The sequence below is a fragment of the Pholis gunnellus genome (assembly GCF_910591455.1).
Source record: "Pholis gunnellus genome assembly, chromosome: 8".
NCBI classification, from domain to species: Eukaryota; Metazoa; Chordata; class Actinopteri; order Perciformes; family Pholidae; genus Pholis; species Pholis gunnellus.
Window position 1 is genome coordinate 22,011,795 of NC_136534.1, and position 20,468 is coordinate 22,032,262.

The following is a 20,468-nucleotide window of genomic DNA, read 5'->3' on the forward strand; positions in this document are numbered from 1 at the left end:
TCATAAGACTTTATTATAAATGTATATAGATTTCCAAATAGAAAACATTTTAAATGACCCTCCAAAAGTAAACTTATTGTTATTGGGCAGAGTAAAAGTGATTCATAGCATATATATGGCATAAATGAAAGGTTCAACCTGCTTTAGAAGCAACACTTATGGAAAACCATTTATGATTAAGCATGTTTTAATTTATACTAAACTAATTAGGTTAAAAACAGACTTTCATTCCATTTGTTGTTTGTTGGATAAAAACATTACATGTCTGGTGAGAACCTCCATTCATTTCTTACATGATCGTCTGATAAACATTTGATGATTCTGGTTTCCAACCTTGAAGTAAAACTCGTCTCATCATGATCCTCACTGATCAGGCCTCGTACTAATTTAAACTAATTTAAAGGTAACATGAAGAGGAAACAGCTGTTTAAACATAAAGCCGGAAAGCTTTTTCGTTTTTAGAAAACCCCACAGAGACATAGCATTAAACAGTAAAATTCCCCCGTTGTTATTGTATTACAAAATTGGGCCCAGTTAGACTGTATATTTGGTGTAAAAATACATTTCACCACAACATTCACTTATTTTCCTTGAGATCATCAACGAGACAATTCTCCATTTGCTCAAGGATCTTGTAGAAGACTTCTTTGCCTCTAGATCCAGCACTATTCAGGGGACCAGAGTAGAGCTTCCTCATCTGATCCCTCTTGGAAGGGATAGCCAAGATTTCATCATAAGCCTCCTGTGTTGTGATGACTTTTTTTTCGAGGAGCTGATCCAAAATGGGTTTAACGTTGCTCACTCTATCGATCAGCTCGGCTCTATGTTTATCCACAAAGTCCGCCCCTGAGGAAAGAAGGAAACATGACAATGACATATTAGATTTGGAGATAACATGAAGCAAACTTGATACAGTTCTAAGAAAAGGACTTCAGATTAAGTAACAGTGATTTCTATAGATCAGTTGCATGTGTATTGCATTCATTGAAGCGTTTTTAACTGCATGTGGGTCCCAGGACGAGAACATGTTGTTACAGCTAATGAATAAGGGAACATCTTACTGTCACAAAATGAAGTTCTCTCCAAATGCCATTCCCACATTTTATTTAAGATGACATTTTGGGGAAATGCACTGATTGGCTTTCTTTCCAAGAGGGACATTGGCATTTAGCGTAGCTTAGCATAGACATTTAGCTTAGCTTAGATTTTTAAACTCTGGACGGAGCCAGGCTAACTGTTTCTTTATGCTAAGCTAAGCTAAATGTCTACAGGCTCAAGTTATTTTCTTGATGCACAAACATCACAGCGGTCTTCTCATCCAACTCCAAGAAAGAACACCAAAAAATAATATTTCCCCAAAGTGTCAAACTATTCATTTAAGTTGTAATAATATTACGAAATTAGCAAATTAGCAACAAGGTTTCAAAGTCAGATTCTGGATTTCTATTTTTCTAAACAATCTGATCAGTGACTGATCACAGGCAGCATACATATAATTAGCTAAGAAGACATCATATTACCTGTGCAGACAGGTACTGCTCCGGCTGAGGGTCTCACAGCTGAAACAAATTTATGGAAAATTTAAATTGCTTAATGATGGACCGGTCTAGTGTTCATATACTGTTTTTCTATACACACAGCAAGTAGAAAGATCATATTTAATGATACAATTAGAAAACTAATAAAAGCCACAGACTTTGTCTCTCAAATGCTTTTCCTGCACTTAATTTGTCCTCAACTTCCTCTTCCTGGTTTTAAAACACATTGTGTGAGTCAGTGTCATAACTGTAGAGGGAGGCAGTTTGCCACAGAAATGTAATCCTGGTGGTGTAAATATTGATTGCTTTTATGTTTAGGTGAGCTAAAGTCAATGTTTCACTCTGCAGGAAGATAAAGTTATATTCTATTCTAAACTTCTATTCTACAATAGATATAAAAGGTTAAATCCTGAAGCACAGTTTTTCAGCTCATTCATTTACATCGTAATGCTGGAAATACTGTGAAACAACTCGATGCAACTCATTTTTACAACAGCTAAACTGTAATGTCTCATGTTAACGAACAACTGTAAAAACACAACTCACTGTCACTGGGACCGGGGTTTGAGGGCTGTTCACCAATCCCTTTCTCTGCCAAAACAGAAAGACACTATTAGATGTGAATGACGTTAACAACAAACATGACGGAATTACAACTTGATACAGGATTAATGTAGGAAACATTCTGTGATTTCTAAACTGGGATCTTGGGTTTGGGCATAAGAATACGTATTGCTTTATGGTTTATGTACAATGTGGGGGTTACGTTTTCTTCAAGTCTGTCTTTAAATGATAATCACATGTTCATATGTATATTAACACTGTGTTTGTTTTTTATGTTGGACAAACTGAAAGAGCCACAATCTGAACACAAAACTGCGAAGTGCCCAAACACATGCTAATTAAAATGTGGTTTTCTGCTCAACCAGTTCTCCTCCTGTTCATACTTGTTGTGGTAGAAAAGCACAGGTGTACTTCATAACATCTATTATAGCTGCATTCAACCTAGGGGAGGCCCTGGTATATTGTGTACGCTGGCTCACTGGAAAAGCTTACAGGGACACTTAATATAATTAATATCAATAACACCTGTGCTTTTCCTGCTATGGCATATCAAAATGTCTGCTTTTTTATTTCTTACAGTAATCGTGTCTCAGTGAGCTGCACAGAATGATACAATAAAGAGAGGAGGGGGACATGACTGGCAACCGACTGCAGATCGGGTGGGTCCCTGTCCGTGTGTTTGGAAGCAGCAACAAATACAGTAAAAAGCCCTCTTTGATGCCCAATGAGCAAGAACACGGGATGAAGTGCATATAAGCTGTACAGCGCTCTGTAGCGCCCTGCTTCATGCATCTGGTGCCTTTTTATTTCTTTATTTCACCCTCAGACAGCTGAGTCCGCCACTGCTCCAAAGCGAAAGTAAAAAAAAAGGCGGGTTGGGTCAAACTATTTTTTTCACTTTAAATGTCAACTTCATTATTGTAGAAAATAGGCTATTCTGAAAAATTACCACCTTTCCAATTAAACGTGCTCATTTGTCGCGTAATTATCTGCAAGCACACTTTTAAGGGTTTAACGATCTTAAGGCTAATATAGATTCTGCTCTCATTCCACATCAAAACCATGAAGCCGTGAGATATTTACCGAGTTTCTGTGCATCCTGGTGGCAGTCGATCTCTTTCAATAACTCTACAACCACTGCAAGAGCCCCGTCCTCGGTAAAAGTTGAAACCAAGACATCAGCGATTACTATGTAGCTTTTACCCTCCACCTGGTTGCGTTTGACCCGCGGCTCTTCTTCTCGGTCCAAAAGCTCGTCGCGGAACTTCTCTAAGTTCTCCTGTGACAGGTCCGCCAACGCACCTTTAATCAACTTTTTTGCGGTTTTGGGGGCCATTTCTTAGCGAAAGATGTCGACCAAATGTTACGATATCAGCAGAGGAAGACGAATAAGGTTGTCTTCCTTATGATGTAACTACATACAAATGTACACATGATGCCTTCAGGGGCTGTCGGAGAATGTTATGATCAAGATATATCGATAAATAACATAATTGATAATAATTATTATAGTTGAATGTAACAATTATAGCAATTAATTAATTAATTGAAAGTGAACTTGTTCCATGTTTTGCTCTGTAAAAATGTAGTTGATTTAATCTGATTGGCATAAAGTTCCATTCATTTTGTCCACACTGAGCATCTGCACACACAAAATGAATTTAGATCATTTACATTAAAGTCTGGGTGTTTTATATTTACACCTGATATTGTCCCTGTCAAAAATGAATGAGACTACAATTAGCGTATAGTTCAGGCTCATGTCCATTCATCAGATGGACACACACACACACACACGCACACACACTTCAATCCCCTTCTTGGCTTTCATGGCAACCCACCAGGGAACCCTTCCCTTCACAGTAATGAAGACACTAACCTGGTGGAAGAAACATGTCACCCAGTGCAACGATGTGACTCATTTATGTGTTTTTAATAATGTTACAATGAAGCTCTGTGCCACATAATGATACGATAGAAGACTAGCTACTACTAGGATAGAAGACTAACAAAATGGCTACTTTTATGCTCTGATTGGGAGACGTATGGACGTTGGTCTGCCGTGTCAGCAGTCTCTCTCTTACTTATCTCTCTCATCTCATGTATATGGCTCTTTGACTGGTTATGGTTGCTGTAGGGATTGGGAGGGGTTTAGCGAACGGCTAATGTAATTTTTCCTACAGCATATGAAAGCAGCACTTTTTTTTTCTTATAGGCGTAACCTAAATTTTAGGCGGGCAATAATGTAACCTGAACTTTAGACCCTTCTAGAAGCAGATCATTTAAAAAATGGTCCAGACTACAATCAAACGCGCGCTGAGGCACGCGCTGGGGAATCTGAGTAAGACGGACTTTTTTACGTTTTGTCAGGAGCTGAGGGACCGCAGAGAGGAGCCGCGGGTCCTCTACAGTCACGTGGAGGATAAAAGTGTTTTGCAGATCACAAACCTGCTGGTTTCAACCTTCACCGAGCCCAACGCGCTTCAAGTGGCTCTGGATTTACTGAGGCTGATAAACTGCAACGAGGAGGCGGAGACACTGAGTGAGTAAACAATGGTGACTGAAGTGCATTAAAAAGTATACAAGGCTGCCTGCAGCACGCTATGCGTGTGCTCCATACTGTAACTGTAGACTACCACTTCCTGCTGTAATCTTTAAAGCGACTATAATCAATAGATGTATAATAACAATGTATCAAATTCATTATTCTTTTATTAGATGGCAAGAAACACGACTTCAAATCCAGGTTTATCCAGCATTTTAAATTAATGCTTTTTAGTTTGTAGGTTTTTTATCCGATTCATCGATTAATCGAACAAATAATCGACAGATTAATCGATTATTAAAATAATCGTTAGTTGCAGCCCTAATTTCAAGCAAGAAAATCCCAAAGGACATTGGGACAGTCATTTTTTTAACTGTATTAATTAAAAGTCTTGTAAAGTCAATACTGCAGGTGTGTATATCGGTGGGGTCTATGTCAATCTGCCTTTCACCATATCATCTGTCTCTACAGATTCCAAAACCAAAGCCTGTCTGGACGTAAGTTAAAGTTGAAAATTGAAATATTCAAGTACTCTCTTTAAAATATTAGTAGTTCAAATGATACTGGTGTTGTCATTTTCGTTCCTCTTCTTCAGAAAGGTGACCCTGCCTTCCGTAAGACCTCGACCGGGAAGTTGGAGACGAAGCCCTCCCAGGAGGCTCTGAACCATGCGGCTGGCGGGCGGCCTTTACAAGCTGCTGGACCCGGAGGTCGTCCTGTGTCGGTGAAGACGCCAGAGGAGGTGGAGGCTGAAGCGAAGGCATGCGTGCTCTCGGAGGGCGGGGACGCTTGCAACGAAAGGCTGGTTCTGAGCAGGTGTACGATTCAGTTTGGCCAGTACAAAGGTCAAAGCTTCAAATGGCTGTTGGAGAATGATGTGGGCTACACTGCCTACCTGGTGGCTGGTCACCAGAAGCAGCGACAGGACATAATGGGTCAGAACTCGATGGCGGTCAACAAGGTACTGCAAAGAAACAGGACATGCTGTTTGCCTCCTGAAATTTTCAAGCTCCCAAAAGTTTTTAGTTTCAAGGTATTATATATTATATATTATATATAAAACAAAACACAAAGAAAAGAAAGTTAAAGATGAACTTGACTGATAGCATTATTATTCATTTTCTTCAAATTTTCCATGGATATCGCAATTATATTGTTTTTGTGAATTCTTTTGGCATAATAATAATAATAATCATGTAGTAAAATATCATGTAGTAAAAATGTGATATTGTGACGCCAACACACACCACTGTGCACCTAATAATCCCACTTTAAAAAACAGATTTCCTCCTATAACACCAGTTTTTTTTGTTTTTATAGAACTGTATACAGTATATATGTATTAAGGAGTCGTTTATGTGTATTTGTCTAAAATTTTCTTGAGGAATAAATCAAGTGTTTTTTAATTGAATTAAATATGAACCGTGTAGCTTTTTTAATAACATACATTTCATTGTTCATGTCTTGTCATTTGAAGGATTCCTTGACCCGATACGCAATTGCTTACCCTGAGGTTTTGAAAGAAGTCAGATTTCATCGCGGGTACGAGAGATCCCTCCAGTCAGGCCAAGAAGGAGAGGCCCTTGTTGGATTTGGTCTTCACAGGTCGGACACGCTGCAGGATCTGTACGAGTCGGAGGACAAGGACAAGATCAGGTTTGGTAGAATGCATTCGTAAACGGCGGTGGATCTTGGTGTTAGCAACGCTGGCAGACATTAAAGGGCCACCTGCTCTACCCTTTTCTACACAGGTATGTCAACTTCCTCCGGAGCATGAGGTCAACCTGCGATCCAGGGACCAAAATGGACATCGCTGTCAGATACATTTTGCAGCGTGACAAAAGTCTGGCCACAAACAGGGCGACCACCAGCTTCGCCCCTCGAGCAGCCAGAGAGAGACAAACCAGAAAGAAAGGGGTCCAAAGCACCACACGCCAGTCAACCACCGCCTCAAGGTCTGTGTGTAAAGACTGTTCCTGTAGGTGGTGAAATATGTGTTGTTAAAGACCTCTGTCTCCTAAAGGCTTTCCATATCAATGTCTACTGCAGACTTTCTGAAGTAACTCTAAAGTGTCTGTTGAATTGCTTTGACATTTTGTCTTTTGTTTGAATCCATCTGACATGAAGTACTACCATTCCCCAAATAGTGCTTTTTATTTCAAGTGATCTAGATTTATCCACTTCTTTCTTCTTTTAAAAGGGAACTCCAGCGAATTAGTGAAGAAACGATGTATCACACTATTGTGTCATGCAAACAACTATTCCCTTTCTATCCATCTAGCTAGATGCCATTTAATGGGAGCAAATCTATGAACCCCCAAAAACCATATATCATAATAGGGTTTTATAAATTCCCAAATATCAATAACAGTATTGGTCTCAAAACTACAGTATTGCCCGGACTATTCCCCACACCTTCACTTTGTAGAGCGTGCTTTACACTAAAGGATCGTCTTTTTATAAAACTATAGTTTTAGATCCCTTTGTAATGTGCATCTAATGTGAGTGAGGGGGAGGACAAAGTCCACAGCCCTTGTTCTGTGCACACAAAAAACGAATCTAAAGCTAATACGAGGCTTCAGCAGATCAAGTGGGAATCCTCCACAATTACAGAAACATAATTCCCTCTTTATGTTATAATCCTTCCACTTCAGCTCAGTAGAGAAACTTTTTCCGGGGAATCACAAAGAGGAGATTTCCAACTAAAAGAGCTATAACTTTGGAAGAATTGAAAAATGTGAACCTGTCCTTTTAAAAATGTGTCGAGGAAACCCCGATGACGTAATCAGTCATTTTATCCGGCACCAGAAAGCTCCTCCAGACGTTGTCCCACGTTTTTATAAAAATACTGCTCATGGTGTTTAAACTGAACTTAATGTGTACAATCGGTAGAGTGTCTCTTGTAGATAATTTGATGATGAATGCATCGCCCCGGCTCACTCCACTGTCCTCTGCCTTCCCTCCAGGCCTGTACGGAGGACGCCAAGAAGGAGCTGGAGGAGGACATCATTCCCCCCGCCGCCCCGCTAGTGACCCTCATTCTCTTTGGAAGTCAGCGGCCTGTCGTCCCCTTCAGACTAAAATAATGAAGTAGTCATAAGTTGTTTTCACCAGTCAAAAGTATTGTTTTTAAATGACAGAGGGTCTCGTATGCTGTACAGATTGTAAAGACCCTTCAGGTAAATTTGTGATATCGGGCTATATGAATAAAATTTACCAAAACGTTATTTATTACCATTAATAAACCCGTTTTATTACAACTCTTGTGCTGTAATTGGTGCGTTATTTTTTTACCAGTATGAACACTCATTGTTATTTATTGAAAGAGCATTTTCTGTAATGCAATCCTTCTTTTTAGGTAAAGGTAATGTAAAAACGGCCTGCTTACATACAGTAAAACGTGCATAGAGGCCTTCGTCTATATGAAGTTTGTTTTGGTTGTTTTTTAGACAATAAAAGGTTAATTTATAAAATCTAACATATTGTGGAAATAGGATCAATGTTGATAAAGCTATGATTTCTAAGAAATAATGTTAGCCACAGAGGCAAAAGACCCAAGAAAGATTTAATTATGAGAAAGTACAACATATTGATTAGTCTCTGAAGTTGGTTTCTGCAGACGGCTCTCTTATGACAATATTCTCTCTGGATAGTTCATAATTTATGGTGCGACAATGTCCGTGTCCTGGATGAGCACACATGCGTCGATGCATCGAGTGATTCCCTGAGGACAAAGAACGACACTCACACTCATTCATGAATAATGGTAGTTGATAGTTTATGTCGTACATCGACGTTATACAGCGACCGCCTTCATCCGGAGATGTTGCTTTATGAAACATGTCAAGAGTGAAAACTGATCTTTCAACCTTTGAAATTCTAACAAAGATTACATAAATTGCATTCTGCAATTACTGAATGTAAATACATGAAATGGCTGTTGCAGAAAAATTACAGACTTCCAGCCTGCAGGCAGAGAAACGTGCTCTGAGATGTAAAACCAATGCGTACCGTCTCCCACCATGCTGGATCCTTCATGAGGGCCTTAAATCTGTAAACATTTCAGAACATTTTACTTTGAATAGTAACTATACTCTTTGCACAATGTTGACAACTTCCGTGCATGCAGGACAAAACCATTTTTGAGGTCAACTCACTGTCAAAGCGGGATGTTTAATGTCCTCCGGGTGTCATTCTGTCTGTGAAAAAAACACAGAAACAAATGTTAAATGTTGAACAGCACTGACACACTTACTGCATACTGTTTATTCCTTAGTAACCATTAATGTGGATCATTGCCAAAGAATTCATTAGATTCCCATATTGTTTATTCAAGTTAATTTCAACCGTACGAAAAGGCAGCCCAGTCACGTATTACGTAATTTCCAGGAAACTAAATTAAGTGAAGAGCCAGAAACAACGTATTGATGAGTCTTCCGCTGTAGTGCACAGACTCTGCCCACAATAAAATAAAATAGCAGTTTTTTTTAGGTGATTGTATGATGGCAAACATGTAAAAAAAAAATTAGTACTAACACTAAGTATTCAAATACTATTCAACAGAGAGTGGTATCAATCGTCTCCTCTAAAGGCTATAAACTTAATATGTAAAAACTAAATCTGACTTTTGTTTAGACTCTCAAACATCAAGATCAGCGTTAAAACAGTATGTGCCAGCCTCTGTGTAATCTATGTAACGACATGAAAGCAGACACACTGGAAACATTTAAAAATGAAAGTAAAATCGGAAGTCACTGTATTTCTTTTGTTTGTTCATATCGTCCGAGCAGGCATCACTTTGCTATTTATTTTGGGGTTATAGACGAATGTGGTTTACAAACAGCAGTAATAACGTAATATAGGCTTTATGTTGCAATTAACCACGGACACACACAGTGTCCTGAAGGCTATACGGCGGCTTATCTCACCGAGTCTCACCGCCTCTTCGTTGAGGCCAATGTCTCTCAGTATCTCCACGGACACTTGAACAGCTTCGAGCTCGGTAAAAGTGGAAACTAGGACGTCCACGACTTCTAAGCGGCTTTTACCCTCCACCCTGTTGCGCCTGACTTGCGGCTCTTCTCTGCGGTCGAGAAGAGCGTGGCAGAACCTTTCAAAGTTCTGATTCGACAGGTCATCCATCATGCCCAATAAACCCATCTTAAATGTTTTGGGAGGCATTTCTTAAACCCATTAACGGTGAGATCTGAATTTTTTTTCTCCCGTTTGGTCTGCAGGCGGTCGATATATTTCCCTCCTTCCCCTCAATGTATCGATGAGTACACCCAAGTTTGACACTTTCAGGAAGGAAGCGTTCAATGCCGCCATCAGAGTATCGAAATTATGAAACCCGAGTTGTCAATGTTACATCAGCCTTACTGTAGCACGTCCTCTCGTCACCAGCATTAAATACATCACTGATAATGGGAGTTAAATTAAAAAGTGCAAATATCTATTACAATATAATATGACAGACAGTATAAAGACCCTATTGACACTCTTATCACACACTAATTTGTAATTTTTTAATATATATATTAGTTCTACATAATAGGTTGTAAACGCTCTGTACCTACGACGAGCAGCACTTGAAGGCAGCAATAGATAAGGAAGAGCGTGTGGCTTATATAATAATAATTTATATACATGTATTTATTTAGCACCTTTAAAAACCGAGTTCACAAAGTGCTTTGACAGTCAAAGCAGCAAAAACAAGGCAATAATAAAATAAATATAATATATAATATAAAAAATAAAATAAATAAAATAAATAAAATAAATAAAATAAATAAAATAAATAAAATAAATAAAATAAATAAATAACCTCCTAAAATAACCAAAACAATACAATTAAATCCATAATAAATAATGATATCATACTTGCAGCTTCACACAGATTGATTTGACCAGTAACCGAATATCATCTCGGTTTGCAGACCACTGGCTCGGCCCCAGTCATACTTTTGCATTTTTTCCCCAAATCTTTTGTTTTTGTGCAGTTCTAACTTCTTCTTTCAACTTATACGTGTCAAATATAAATGTGTAATATATAAAACTTAAAAATATTATAGCTAATTCAACAAAAAGTATGAGCGAAAAAAGCCCTTTAGTAACATCTCAGATAATAAAAGCAATGTATTGAGTACCAGAAACACATTTTGACTAAAAAGTATGTGTGTGTGTGTGTGTGTGTGTGTGTGTGTGTGTGTGTGTGTGTGTGTGTGTGTGTGTGTGTGTGTGTGTGTGTGTGTGTGTGTGTGTGTGTGTAATGAGACTCTTCACACAATTCTATGTTTATATACAGTTTATTTACACAAAACAATCATCACACAGGCTAAAACGTTCACAGTGCGTGCCTGGAAATGATCTCAGTTTACGTTATTCTGACAGAGGTAGACATGAGTTTTGTATCAAAAAAAGAATAATATAAATGCACAAAACTCTACAAGGCGGTCATATAAACACTATTTACACATCGATTCCTTCTTAGAAACACATCAAATGAAAATATGGCCCCTGACGTTGCAAAAGAAGTATCTTTAAACCTTTAAGTAGCTTTAAATGCCCCCTGTGCTGCACTTATTTAGCCCTGAGGTGCTATGTGTTTATGGGTCAGGTATTGGGAGACCTTCATTTAAGAGGATCCATCATTTAAGAAAAGACTGAATATGAATGTATGAGTGTTTGTTTATTTGACTCCCTGAAATGCAGCAATGTATAAACTGGCTCTCTGTGACATAATCACCCCATGAGGATACTGTATAGTTCGAGGAGGCAGCGTTCCCTTTGTAGACTGTGGGCCTAGTACTCCTGGTAGTCGCGTTAACCGTTTTCCTACTGAGACGCCCATGTTTCGCTGCTGTGCTCTGATGCAGCTGGCACCCCGGGGCACGACGGCCACGACTCTGTGTTTGTGGGCACAACGTTCAGACTGGTCAGCACCTCCTGTGCCGTCTTTCCCAGCATGCCCTGTATGTCGCAGACGAAGCGGTAGACGTAGCGTTTGCCCGCCGTCTTGTGGATGATGTTCTTGTGGTAGTAGTAGCGTAGGCCACGGCTCAACTTCTCGTAGTTCATCTTGGGTTTGTTCTTGCACTGGCCCCAGCGCTTAGCCACCTGTGGGATCAACAAAAACAAGTTGGTATATGTCAGGAAAACAATGAATAACCCGTCCATGTAGCAAATGTGGAAGAAGTACTTACATCCTTTACTTAAGTGCCTAAACAACAATGCAAAAACAATCCAAAGTCCTGCATTCAATGTCCTACATAACTAAAGGTAGATGTACTGCAACTATCACACGTATGTAGCATGTTACGGTTGTAGCTGCTTGAGGTGGAGCTGGTTTTAACTGCTTTATACACTGTTATAATACACACTAGTTTAGTTCAGTGGTTTATAATCCAGGGGTCTGGCGTCTCCAAAGGGTCACAAGATAAATGTGAGCAGTCGTGAGATGATTCACTTAACGCTCCCTGAAATCTAACTCCCCATTTGTCAAATGTATTCAATACTTTTACCATTATTTGTGAGTTTGATGAAACAAGGGGGGCAAACTAAGCTTAACTAAATACTTTGTGCTACAATACAAAGGTCATTTGTACCGATTCGATCAACAACAACAAAAAGCTAGCTAGCTTTTAGCAAGCAATTCAACATTCATTGATGCTAATAATCTAACGATGCTGGTAGTGAAGTGTTTAGTGGAGCTTTGAACAGTGTCAACGTAATTCTCTTTGTTTAGCTACATAGCACGGCTTTTAAAGGAAGGATAATTTGACCTCTTTGTGCTTCGAACATTGATTTAACTTAAACCATCTGAGAAGTTTAGAGGGGAAATCTGCTAACAACTCAGAAATCTGAAATGTGACAAGGGTTGATATTTTGTAATGTCCAAAAAGGCTGGAAACCACTGGTTTAATTCTTAACAATGCATTTTATTGTTTCTTAAAAAGTACACTATTTCCCTCTGAAATGTACTGTTATATAAGTTTAAGTAAATGTACTTTATTTCCACTACTGCCATGTAGTACTCCAAAACAAGAGATGTCCTCACCTCTGAGGGGTCGGACATCTTAAACTCCCAGCCGTCTCCCGTCCAGCAGATGAAGGTGCGACAGGCTGAGTCCAGAAGTAGCTCCAGTAAAAACTGCCACAACTGGATTGGACCGGAACCTGAAAGAATGAATTCAATTTTATTTATTTGGTTACAGAACTGTTGAGTTTTGTTTAACCTGTTATAACTAACGGTTGTAGAAGTATTGTGATCCTTTACTTGAGTAAAATAAGCAATACAGCTGCATAATAGATACTACATTACCAGTTGAATTAAAATTTGCATTCAAAATTCAATTTAAGTTGAAGTACACAAATATATACTTGAAAAGACTTGAGAAATTCAGAAAAATAGCACTATGAGTGTTTTACTTTATATATTTTACTATCCGAATATTAGTACTAATACATTAATGTGGAGGTAGCATTTCAATGTTGTAGTTAGTCAACGTGGTGCTATTTTCTATAATTTATACACTATTTTTGGAACAGCTCAGAAGAGATGAGAGATCAAACCTGGATAAGTTGACATTCCCGTCATATGGCCCTCCCTGTCTAGCCTCTGGTGGTGTGTGTTCTTGCGTTTCACCACACGGGGGCAGTACTGCTCTGAGGACTGAGGGCCGGGGGCCGGAGGCGGGTGAGGTGGGGGGGCGGTGAAGCTGGGAGAGGAGTACTCAGGCCAGAAAGAAGAGGGCTGCCTCTGTCCGTCAGAGTCGTACAGGTCAGCCGAGTGACACGAGTAGCTCTGATCTGCCTCACCTGGAACAAAGAGACGGGATTACACACTGAACTGCAAGAATCAGACCAGTCACGGGGTGTTTTTAACATCCACAGGTGAAACGACTTACTTTGTAATGTATTGGATCCTTTAGCAGTTAGAAAGGGGCTGTGGCTGCCCTCCACGGCCGGGCTGAACTGTCCGTTCTGGGGCACCAGGCTCTGGTACGTCTGTGGAGACTCCTGGTATCCAGTTTGTGACTGGTCCACTGTCAGTCCATCTGTACATCAAACAGAAAGTTAGTTACAAAAACAAATCCCTTTTAAAAAAAAAAAGAAAAAGTACTTTAAATACAGTATGAGTATGAGCTCACCATGTGAGTACGAGGTCCACCAGTTGAACTCCTGGTACGAGTCCAGGTTGAAGAGAGAGGTGTCGCCGGCACTCACTGCAGGAAAAATAAAAAGAGCAACAACAAAATGTGAGATAAGTCTAAAACGTGGCTTGTTGCAGCAACCATAAGGGGTATGTTTGTTGTTGAGGTTTCACCTTTAGTGTCGTAAGGGTGAGAAGCTTTGGGTGGCTCTGGGTAGCTGCTTTCTGCGACATATTGCTGCTGCTGCTGCTGCTGCTGCATGGGGGCTTTACTGTCTAACAGAAAAGACAGGTCTTCAGGGTAGTCTGGAGGTTAAACACAATGCAGACAGATGGAGTCAGTAGGTGATGATGAAGGCAGGATAGAGGGAGAGTTCATGCTCGAAGAAGGAACACACCAATTGTTTTACTCTTAATTAAAGTTCTTTGGTTGATTTCATCTCTACTGGGCCAGCTATTATGGTTTCCATTTAATTCAGCACAGTGAGATAATGCACTTGCAGAGACTCAAAATAAGTCAGACATCAGATGGAACAACCTATTGTTGTTGTTTTGGTCAAATACATGTTATCATGCAGTAGGACTGCTGTGAGCAGGGCTATTTTTTTAATAAATGTAGGTGCTGTGGGGGAACCAAACTTGTGAGTGCATTGATTTTGGGGATTATTGATGTTGGAACATCACTGTATGCATCACCGAGCAAGACCTGGTCCTGTTTACATCCAAGGTAACTTAACTTCTACAGCATCTCAAGCATGTTTCAAGCCTCTGCAAGTTGATTTCCTCACAGACGATACCAGAGGCTGCCTTGATATTAATCTAAAAATGTCTACTGTCTAGTAAATGTGCGTTGAGATCATTGGTATGGTCCTTTAAGCTGGAGGTCTAGTACAGCTCAGCTCAGCAAAAGAGTCATGAAGAGATGCAAGATGGGGTGAATTTGTAAGTTTGTTGGCTTTTATCTTAAAGGTGGATGTTGACACACACACACACACACACACACACACACACACAAAGCTGCTTGTTTACTGTCAAATCAGCACCAGGCACTCAGGATTTTTCAGCTCTATGGATGGGGGCAGCTTGGAGGAAACGAGGGAGGGAGGGGGAGGAAGAGACGGGAGGAAACGCCAGAGGAGGGAGTGTGACAGAGTAGTGATGGAGGTCTGGGGAAGGGGGAGGGGGGTTACTCTAAATCTGTTGGAGGAGGAAGTCTGGAGGAAAGGATTAGGGAAGACAGAGAGGGGAGTGTCTTTAACCTGACCACCCTGTTTCTGTCTATCTTTGCCTACCTCAGCCCATTCAAGCGTTATTCACACTCACACACACATATATAACACACACACACACACACAGCAGCACCCCATTATCCTGGGTTTGAGCGAGAGCCCCCGGGTGTCAAGGTCTCATCGAGAAACCTCTGACAGATGTGATGATACAGTCTGCGCAAATATTTCCTCTGTCCTTCAGCTGCTCAGGTTCAGAGGAAACAGATTGCGCAAACATAAAAAAAAAAAACATAACTCTGTCAGGGCATCGCCGAGAGTTTAAACCTTGTGCCATCATGAGTCATGATGCGTAACTTGTGTTGGAGAAAAAGAAAATACAAAATCAAGTGTAAGTCATTCTCTAAACTCACCATAAGATGCAAAGTCAAAGCCAGCCGGCACTTCCTGTGTCCTGAAGTCTTCTGTGTAATATCCAGTCTGGCAAATCTCCATCTGTGTTGAAAGAGTCGTGATTACAACTTTCATCATCATGGCAACTCTCCATGTTGATCAAAATCTAGAGGCAACATGAAAAGCCTTGCACTCCATATTGTTTTGAAAATTAAAAATGGAGTACTTTTTTACAGACTTCAAAAAAGTACAGCTGTGAGGCCTATAAACTTCATTTCTGATGCATGTCTGTGGAGAAACATCAGACATGAGACACCTGATGCATAGCAAGCTTTCTTTCTTAAAGATCTACAGTTACTTTTTCACAATTTGTCTTTTTAGTGTGATTATCTTACAACTGAATTTGAGTGCATTACCTATGTCATTGAATGCACCATCAAGGATTATCTCAGATAAAATAAATGTATTATTTTCATTCTCAAAAAACATTTGTCTAGTTGTTAGTTTACAGAATATAAGAAAATAGTGCAGAAACCAATCATATGAATGAACCCTTTATTGCCTTTATTGTGATTTTCTGTATTCCATGAAATGAAATTAAAACCTACCTTTATTTTCGAGTCTTTGCTGTCTGTGTTTCTGTCTCCAGGTTTGGTGATAGTGTCCCAGTACATCTCTTTCTTTCTCGCACAGATTTACACACTTTATTTACCGGCTACACGCACAACAACGAGTGGTCAGTCTCCGGCCGGAACGGTCCCGTTATAAACGCAGCGGAGGTGGGAGGGGCGCGTGCCCGCGCTCTGCTTCGTGACCAGTTTGTTTAATAGAACGTGACGTCAGTCGCACCCACCCCCCCCCCCCCCTCCCCACCCCACCCCACCCCCTCTTAGCAACAAAAAAAAAAATCTAAACACTCATTCATAAAATACTCACTGACAACGTAATCTTCCGGGAAAAATATATCACGACGAGTTTGAATCGATTAGTGGAGGAAGAAGTTTTAAGAACTTAAAGTTAAGTATCAATATCAAACTGTAAAAACACAAGTATAAAAGAAAATGCGCAATCAAAAGTATAGGCAGCACAATGACCCCTGCCATTAAATGCTTCAGTATAGTATTCGATTAACATCATAATTACTGGTTGGTGGAATATATCATTTTATTTACTTATTAGGCCTAAATGTTTTGTGTGTAAACTTTTAATCTGAAAAAGAACTAGTCCTAAAGCTGTCAGTGAATAAAAAGTACAATATGTTCCTGTTACATACTAGTATCTAAAATGAAAAATACTCGAGCAAATACATTGAAATTCTGCTTAAGTACTGCAGTATTTGAGTAAATGTTGGCTATTTAGTTACTTTCCACAACTGATTACCTATGAAATCATAAATATATATGTAGGACATTAAGGGACAATGCTGATTGATAAACAGAAAAAAAACGAAATAAACTAACAAACGGAATAAAACGAAGAGCTGAAACTATTCAGCGATTAACAGTGGAGGCAACAATTCTGATTATCAATAACATGTTAAAGGAATTTCTTATTTTCAGACTTTTATAGATTAAACATTAATTGATTAATCGAGAACAGTGACAATGCAAATGACCGTGACTTGTAGCCCTAAAAAAATCTCATAAAGTGTTTATGATATAATATGAAAAGCCATGCCTGCCACAACAATATCAGCCTATAGCACATGGTAGTTAGCCAGTCAACTCAATAGTTATTGATATATTGCCTAATAGGCCTATAAATGGATATCAAGGGATGCATATTTCTACAACTTTACGCCTATTTAGGATTTAATTAAAACAAGAGGAAAACCATAAGAATTGATTACACGCTGAATAATAGGCAGTCAAAACAACCATCCGTGTTATTTTTATTCTCTGAATGGCCTCAACGTCTTCCAACGCTGATGTGGTCACTCTGATTGTCTGACAGGCGGGACTAAATAACTGAGCCACAGTTTGGGTGGAGATGAAGTGCAGGCGTTTGAAATCAGAGCAGTCGGTTTCTAATGAGTTGGGAGGAAGAAAAAAACAAAAAAAACCTCTGTATCTTTAGAAACCATTCGACAAAACAATGGCCCGTAAAAAGCACACAAACACACACACACACACGCAAACACACGCACACACGCACACACAAGTACTCGCTGAAGAAAGACTGAAATCACGGCGTGAGTGGCTGCAGCAGATAAGGCCGAGCCCAGGGCCTTGTATAAACAAACAACTCTCTCACACACACACACACACACACACACACACACACACACACACACACACACACACACACACACACACACACACACACACACACACACACACACACAGAGCTCCATCTGGAAAAGTGGAGCTGGCTGAAATCGTGCGCGTCGGTGGGAGACGGGAGTCGTGATTGGGAGCCCCACCTCGAGACCTCGAGACGAGGACACAACCGGGATAAGGTTACACAACACGAGGTGATTAACAACCGTCTGCAGTGAACGATCAGGAATCCACCTGGGAAAATGACACTGTGGGTCACAGCTGAAGTTAACTGTCACGGAGCAATAAGCGCGCAAACATGCAGCGTCAAATCTGCCGAAAATTTAAATAATTTATTATAACTTTTAATGGAACTCTGGAGCAGACGTTCATGAAAACAGTCGTCGATGAATAAATGTTTCGGAAGTGTTTATTCTCGAGATTGAACTTAAACATGTCACAGTGTTCAGCAGTCAGCTAGTGGAGAAAGTATTTGGATCATTTAGTAAAGTAAAAGTATTAATGCTACACCGTGAAGTGTCCTGCATCGAAAAAGTAAATATGCCAATAAATCAGGAAAATACACACGAAGTATCAGAAGAATAGAAAAATGTCCCTTGTGACAGTTGTATTATAAGATTAGATAACTATTTACTGATCCCCAGACAGAAATAAAGAAAAAAAGAACAAAAGAAGAAATTGAATAAGAGGTAAATAAGAGTAAGAAAGAATGAATTAAAGACAAAGTTATGAGGTAAGTGATGGTTAAAGTTGCATAGCAGCAAAGTATGTGTAAACATTGTATATCAGAATAATATATTCTGTAATTAAGTAATGATACTTAGTGTGTGTATTAATATGGAAACATAATAGAGTATGATGTGATAAGACATATGATAGTGCAGTATAATATGAGGTGTCGTGAAGTGTAACGTAGTAATACAGTAATATAGTGCAGCAGAATATCAATGTAATATGGTATTTTAGTATATAATACAGTAAAATATGTCATTGGAACGTTATGCATTCCAAAAACAGGGTCTTAACGTTAGTTTGTGGAGATTTAGTTTGTATTGAACAGCAAATAAAGAAATAAAGATTATTTGCAAGTTTGAATTTAACTGCTGATTATTTTTTCCATTAATCAATTGTTTCGTTTGTAAAACATAGTGAGAAACGCCATCATAATGAGACCAAAGTAACACCTTCACAATGTTTGTGCAACCAACAGTCCAAACCTCCAGATTATTAAGAACACATTTAAATAATTTAAAAGGATAAACAGCAAATCTTCAGATTGGTGAAGCTGGAAGCAGGAAGTTAACTTCGACATCAGAAACGATTATCAAATAACTGCCAATGCATTTTCTGTTAACAAACTAGTCGTTTCAGCTGTACTTGTATAAACTGTTTGGTACTTTAATTTATAACATAACGTCATATTTTATAAGCTCTTTATGTTTTGTTTGAAAAAAAAATAATTTGAAAAGCAACTAAAGCTGTAAATGTAACTAAAGAGATCAATATTTTCCCTCTGAGATGTAAGAGTAGAAGTAGAAAGTGGCATGAAAAGAAAACACTCAAAGTGCAAGTACCTCGAATTTAAGTACAATACTTGGGTAAATGTAGTTACATTCCACCACAACCAGCTGTTCCCATATGCAGTTTTTAAAGTCATTTGATTTGTCTCACTTTACAACTTCCTTTGGCCTTTTAGTATGAAGTTGTGAGGCAGTTTACTTCACTCCCAACAATTGTTCCCAAGGATACAAAGTGACTTATTTTTTAGTATTCAAAATTCTTAGATCATCTTAAACACAATCAGATTGAAAACATGTACTATAAGTGCCATACTGTTCTTACCACTGGCTTGAAATGTAACAGGAAGTGAGGCTGAAAATGGAATTACCTGCAAATGGCTTTGCTGATATACTCTTTTATTAAAGGATCCTTTGGACCGGATGAACTGAATAGCTCTGTTTTTGTTCATGGTCAAAAAAATGATCTTTGACGATGGAGAATAAAGTTAAAATTCCTGTGACATTCTGTTATTTTCATGAACATTCAGGAAGTTGAATGATGTAAAACAAAAGTCAGGTGAAATGAAAACATGCTTATGCTTGCTGTGCTGTAATCATTCATCCTATTCATACTCATTACACATTTAGAAAGCTTTTTCAAGTTGAGTCACAGTCCTCAGTAATGTGCTTACGTTTATCTGAAGTTAATGGCTTCAGCAGTGAGTTAGACAAATCAAGTGGATATCTTCCAAAGTTTCAGTGTTTTTAGTAAAACAATAAGCCAGGTTTTTACACCTGTTCAGTAATATCTGGAGCTGTTCCAGTGAAGGAGTTAGATCCTCAAGCACCATTTTTATGTATTTTGACCCTATATGCTGGTATGTAATGTGCCATTTTAGACATTAATGGCATGTTTCCAAAAACACAGGTCTTGATATAGATTGTCTTTTTTTTTGTTTAACCATAAAAGCTATTTTTACTCTGAAACTTTAAAGGCATTCAGTAGTCAGTGGCCCCCTTTCATTTTCACTGTGGTTAAACTATTGCAAAACATTAAGAATCTGTTTTAAGTTAGAGATTGTGAGTTTCTACGAAGTTCTTCGGCCTTCCAATGTGATTCTATGAATCTAAGGCCCGCGCGCACACAAACAAACAAACAACAGAGGTTTTTGTTTTTCCCTCTGAACAGTACATGTCGGTTTCATGAGAAGCAGCGTCGGTGCTTTCAGTGTTTAAGAGTGACTTCACTTCCCAATTTAGAGAAAGAGAGAGA

General features: G+C 39.1%; 3 protein-coding genes and 1 long non-coding RNA gene across 6 annotated transcripts; 1 reads left to right on the forward strand and 3 right to left on the reverse strand.

The window, feature by feature from the left end:
- pycard (PYD and CARD domain containing) lies at window positions 1-3,574 on the reverse strand. The gene is made up of 4 exons (XM_079164236.1): window positions 3,186-3,574; window positions 2,085-2,129; window positions 1,521-1,559; window positions 1-846 (listed from the first exon to the last, which is right to left on the reverse strand). The coding sequence occupies exons 1-4, from the start codon at window positions 3,436-3,438 to the stop codon at window positions 578-580; spliced, it is 606 nt and encodes a 201-aa protein (XP_079020362.1). The 5' UTR covers window positions 3,439-3,574; the 3' UTR covers window positions 1-577.
- An 801-nt stretch (window positions 3,575-4,375) lies between these two features.
- Window positions 4,376-7,890, forward strand: LOC306699589 (uncharacterized protein). The gene is made up of 6 exons (XM_079164235.1): window positions 4,376-4,644; window positions 5,119-5,144; window positions 5,243-5,608; window positions 6,125-6,303; window positions 6,399-6,602; window positions 7,614-7,890. Exons 1-6 carry the CDS (start codon window positions 4,392-4,394, stop codon window positions 7,675-7,677), a joined length of 1,092 nt encoding a protein of 363 aa, XP_079020361.1. The 5' UTR covers window positions 4,376-4,391; the 3' UTR covers window positions 7,678-7,890.
- A 314-nt stretch (window positions 7,891-8,204) lies between these two features.
- LOC306699591 lies at window positions 8,205-9,932 on the reverse strand. Of its 2 annotated transcripts, XR_013767172.1 has the most exons (4): window positions 9,576-9,932; window positions 8,805-8,846; window positions 8,659-8,698; window positions 8,205-8,371 (listed from the first exon to the last, which is right to left on the reverse strand). It is a non-coding gene; the product is annotated as an uncharacterized lncRNA (long non-coding RNA). The 2 variants fall into 2 exon arrangements; XR_013767173.1 differs by lacking the exon at window positions 8,205-8,371 and having other exon boundaries at window positions 8,396-8,698.
- Window positions 9,933-11,127: 1,195 nt separating this feature from the next.
- On the reverse strand, window positions 11,128-16,148 carry etsrp (ETS1-related protein). 2 transcript variants are annotated; one of them, XM_079165315.1, is made up of 8 exons: window positions 16,026-16,148; window positions 15,438-15,519; window positions 13,973-14,074; window positions 13,797-13,871; window positions 13,554-13,703; window positions 13,219-13,464; window positions 12,704-12,822; window positions 11,128-11,763 (listed from the first exon to the last, which is right to left on the reverse strand). In XM_079165315.1, exons 1-8 carry the CDS (start codon window positions 16,089-16,091, stop codon window positions 11,482-11,484), a joined length of 1,122 nt encoding a protein of 373 aa, XP_079021441.1. In that variant the 5' UTR covers window positions 16,092-16,148; the 3' UTR covers window positions 11,128-11,481. The 2 variants fall into 2 exon arrangements, with proteins under 2 accessions (XP_079021441.1, XP_079021440.1); XM_079165314.1 differs by having other exon boundaries at window positions 13,973-14,104.
- Between the last annotated feature and the right edge of the window lie 4,320 nt (window positions 16,149-20,468).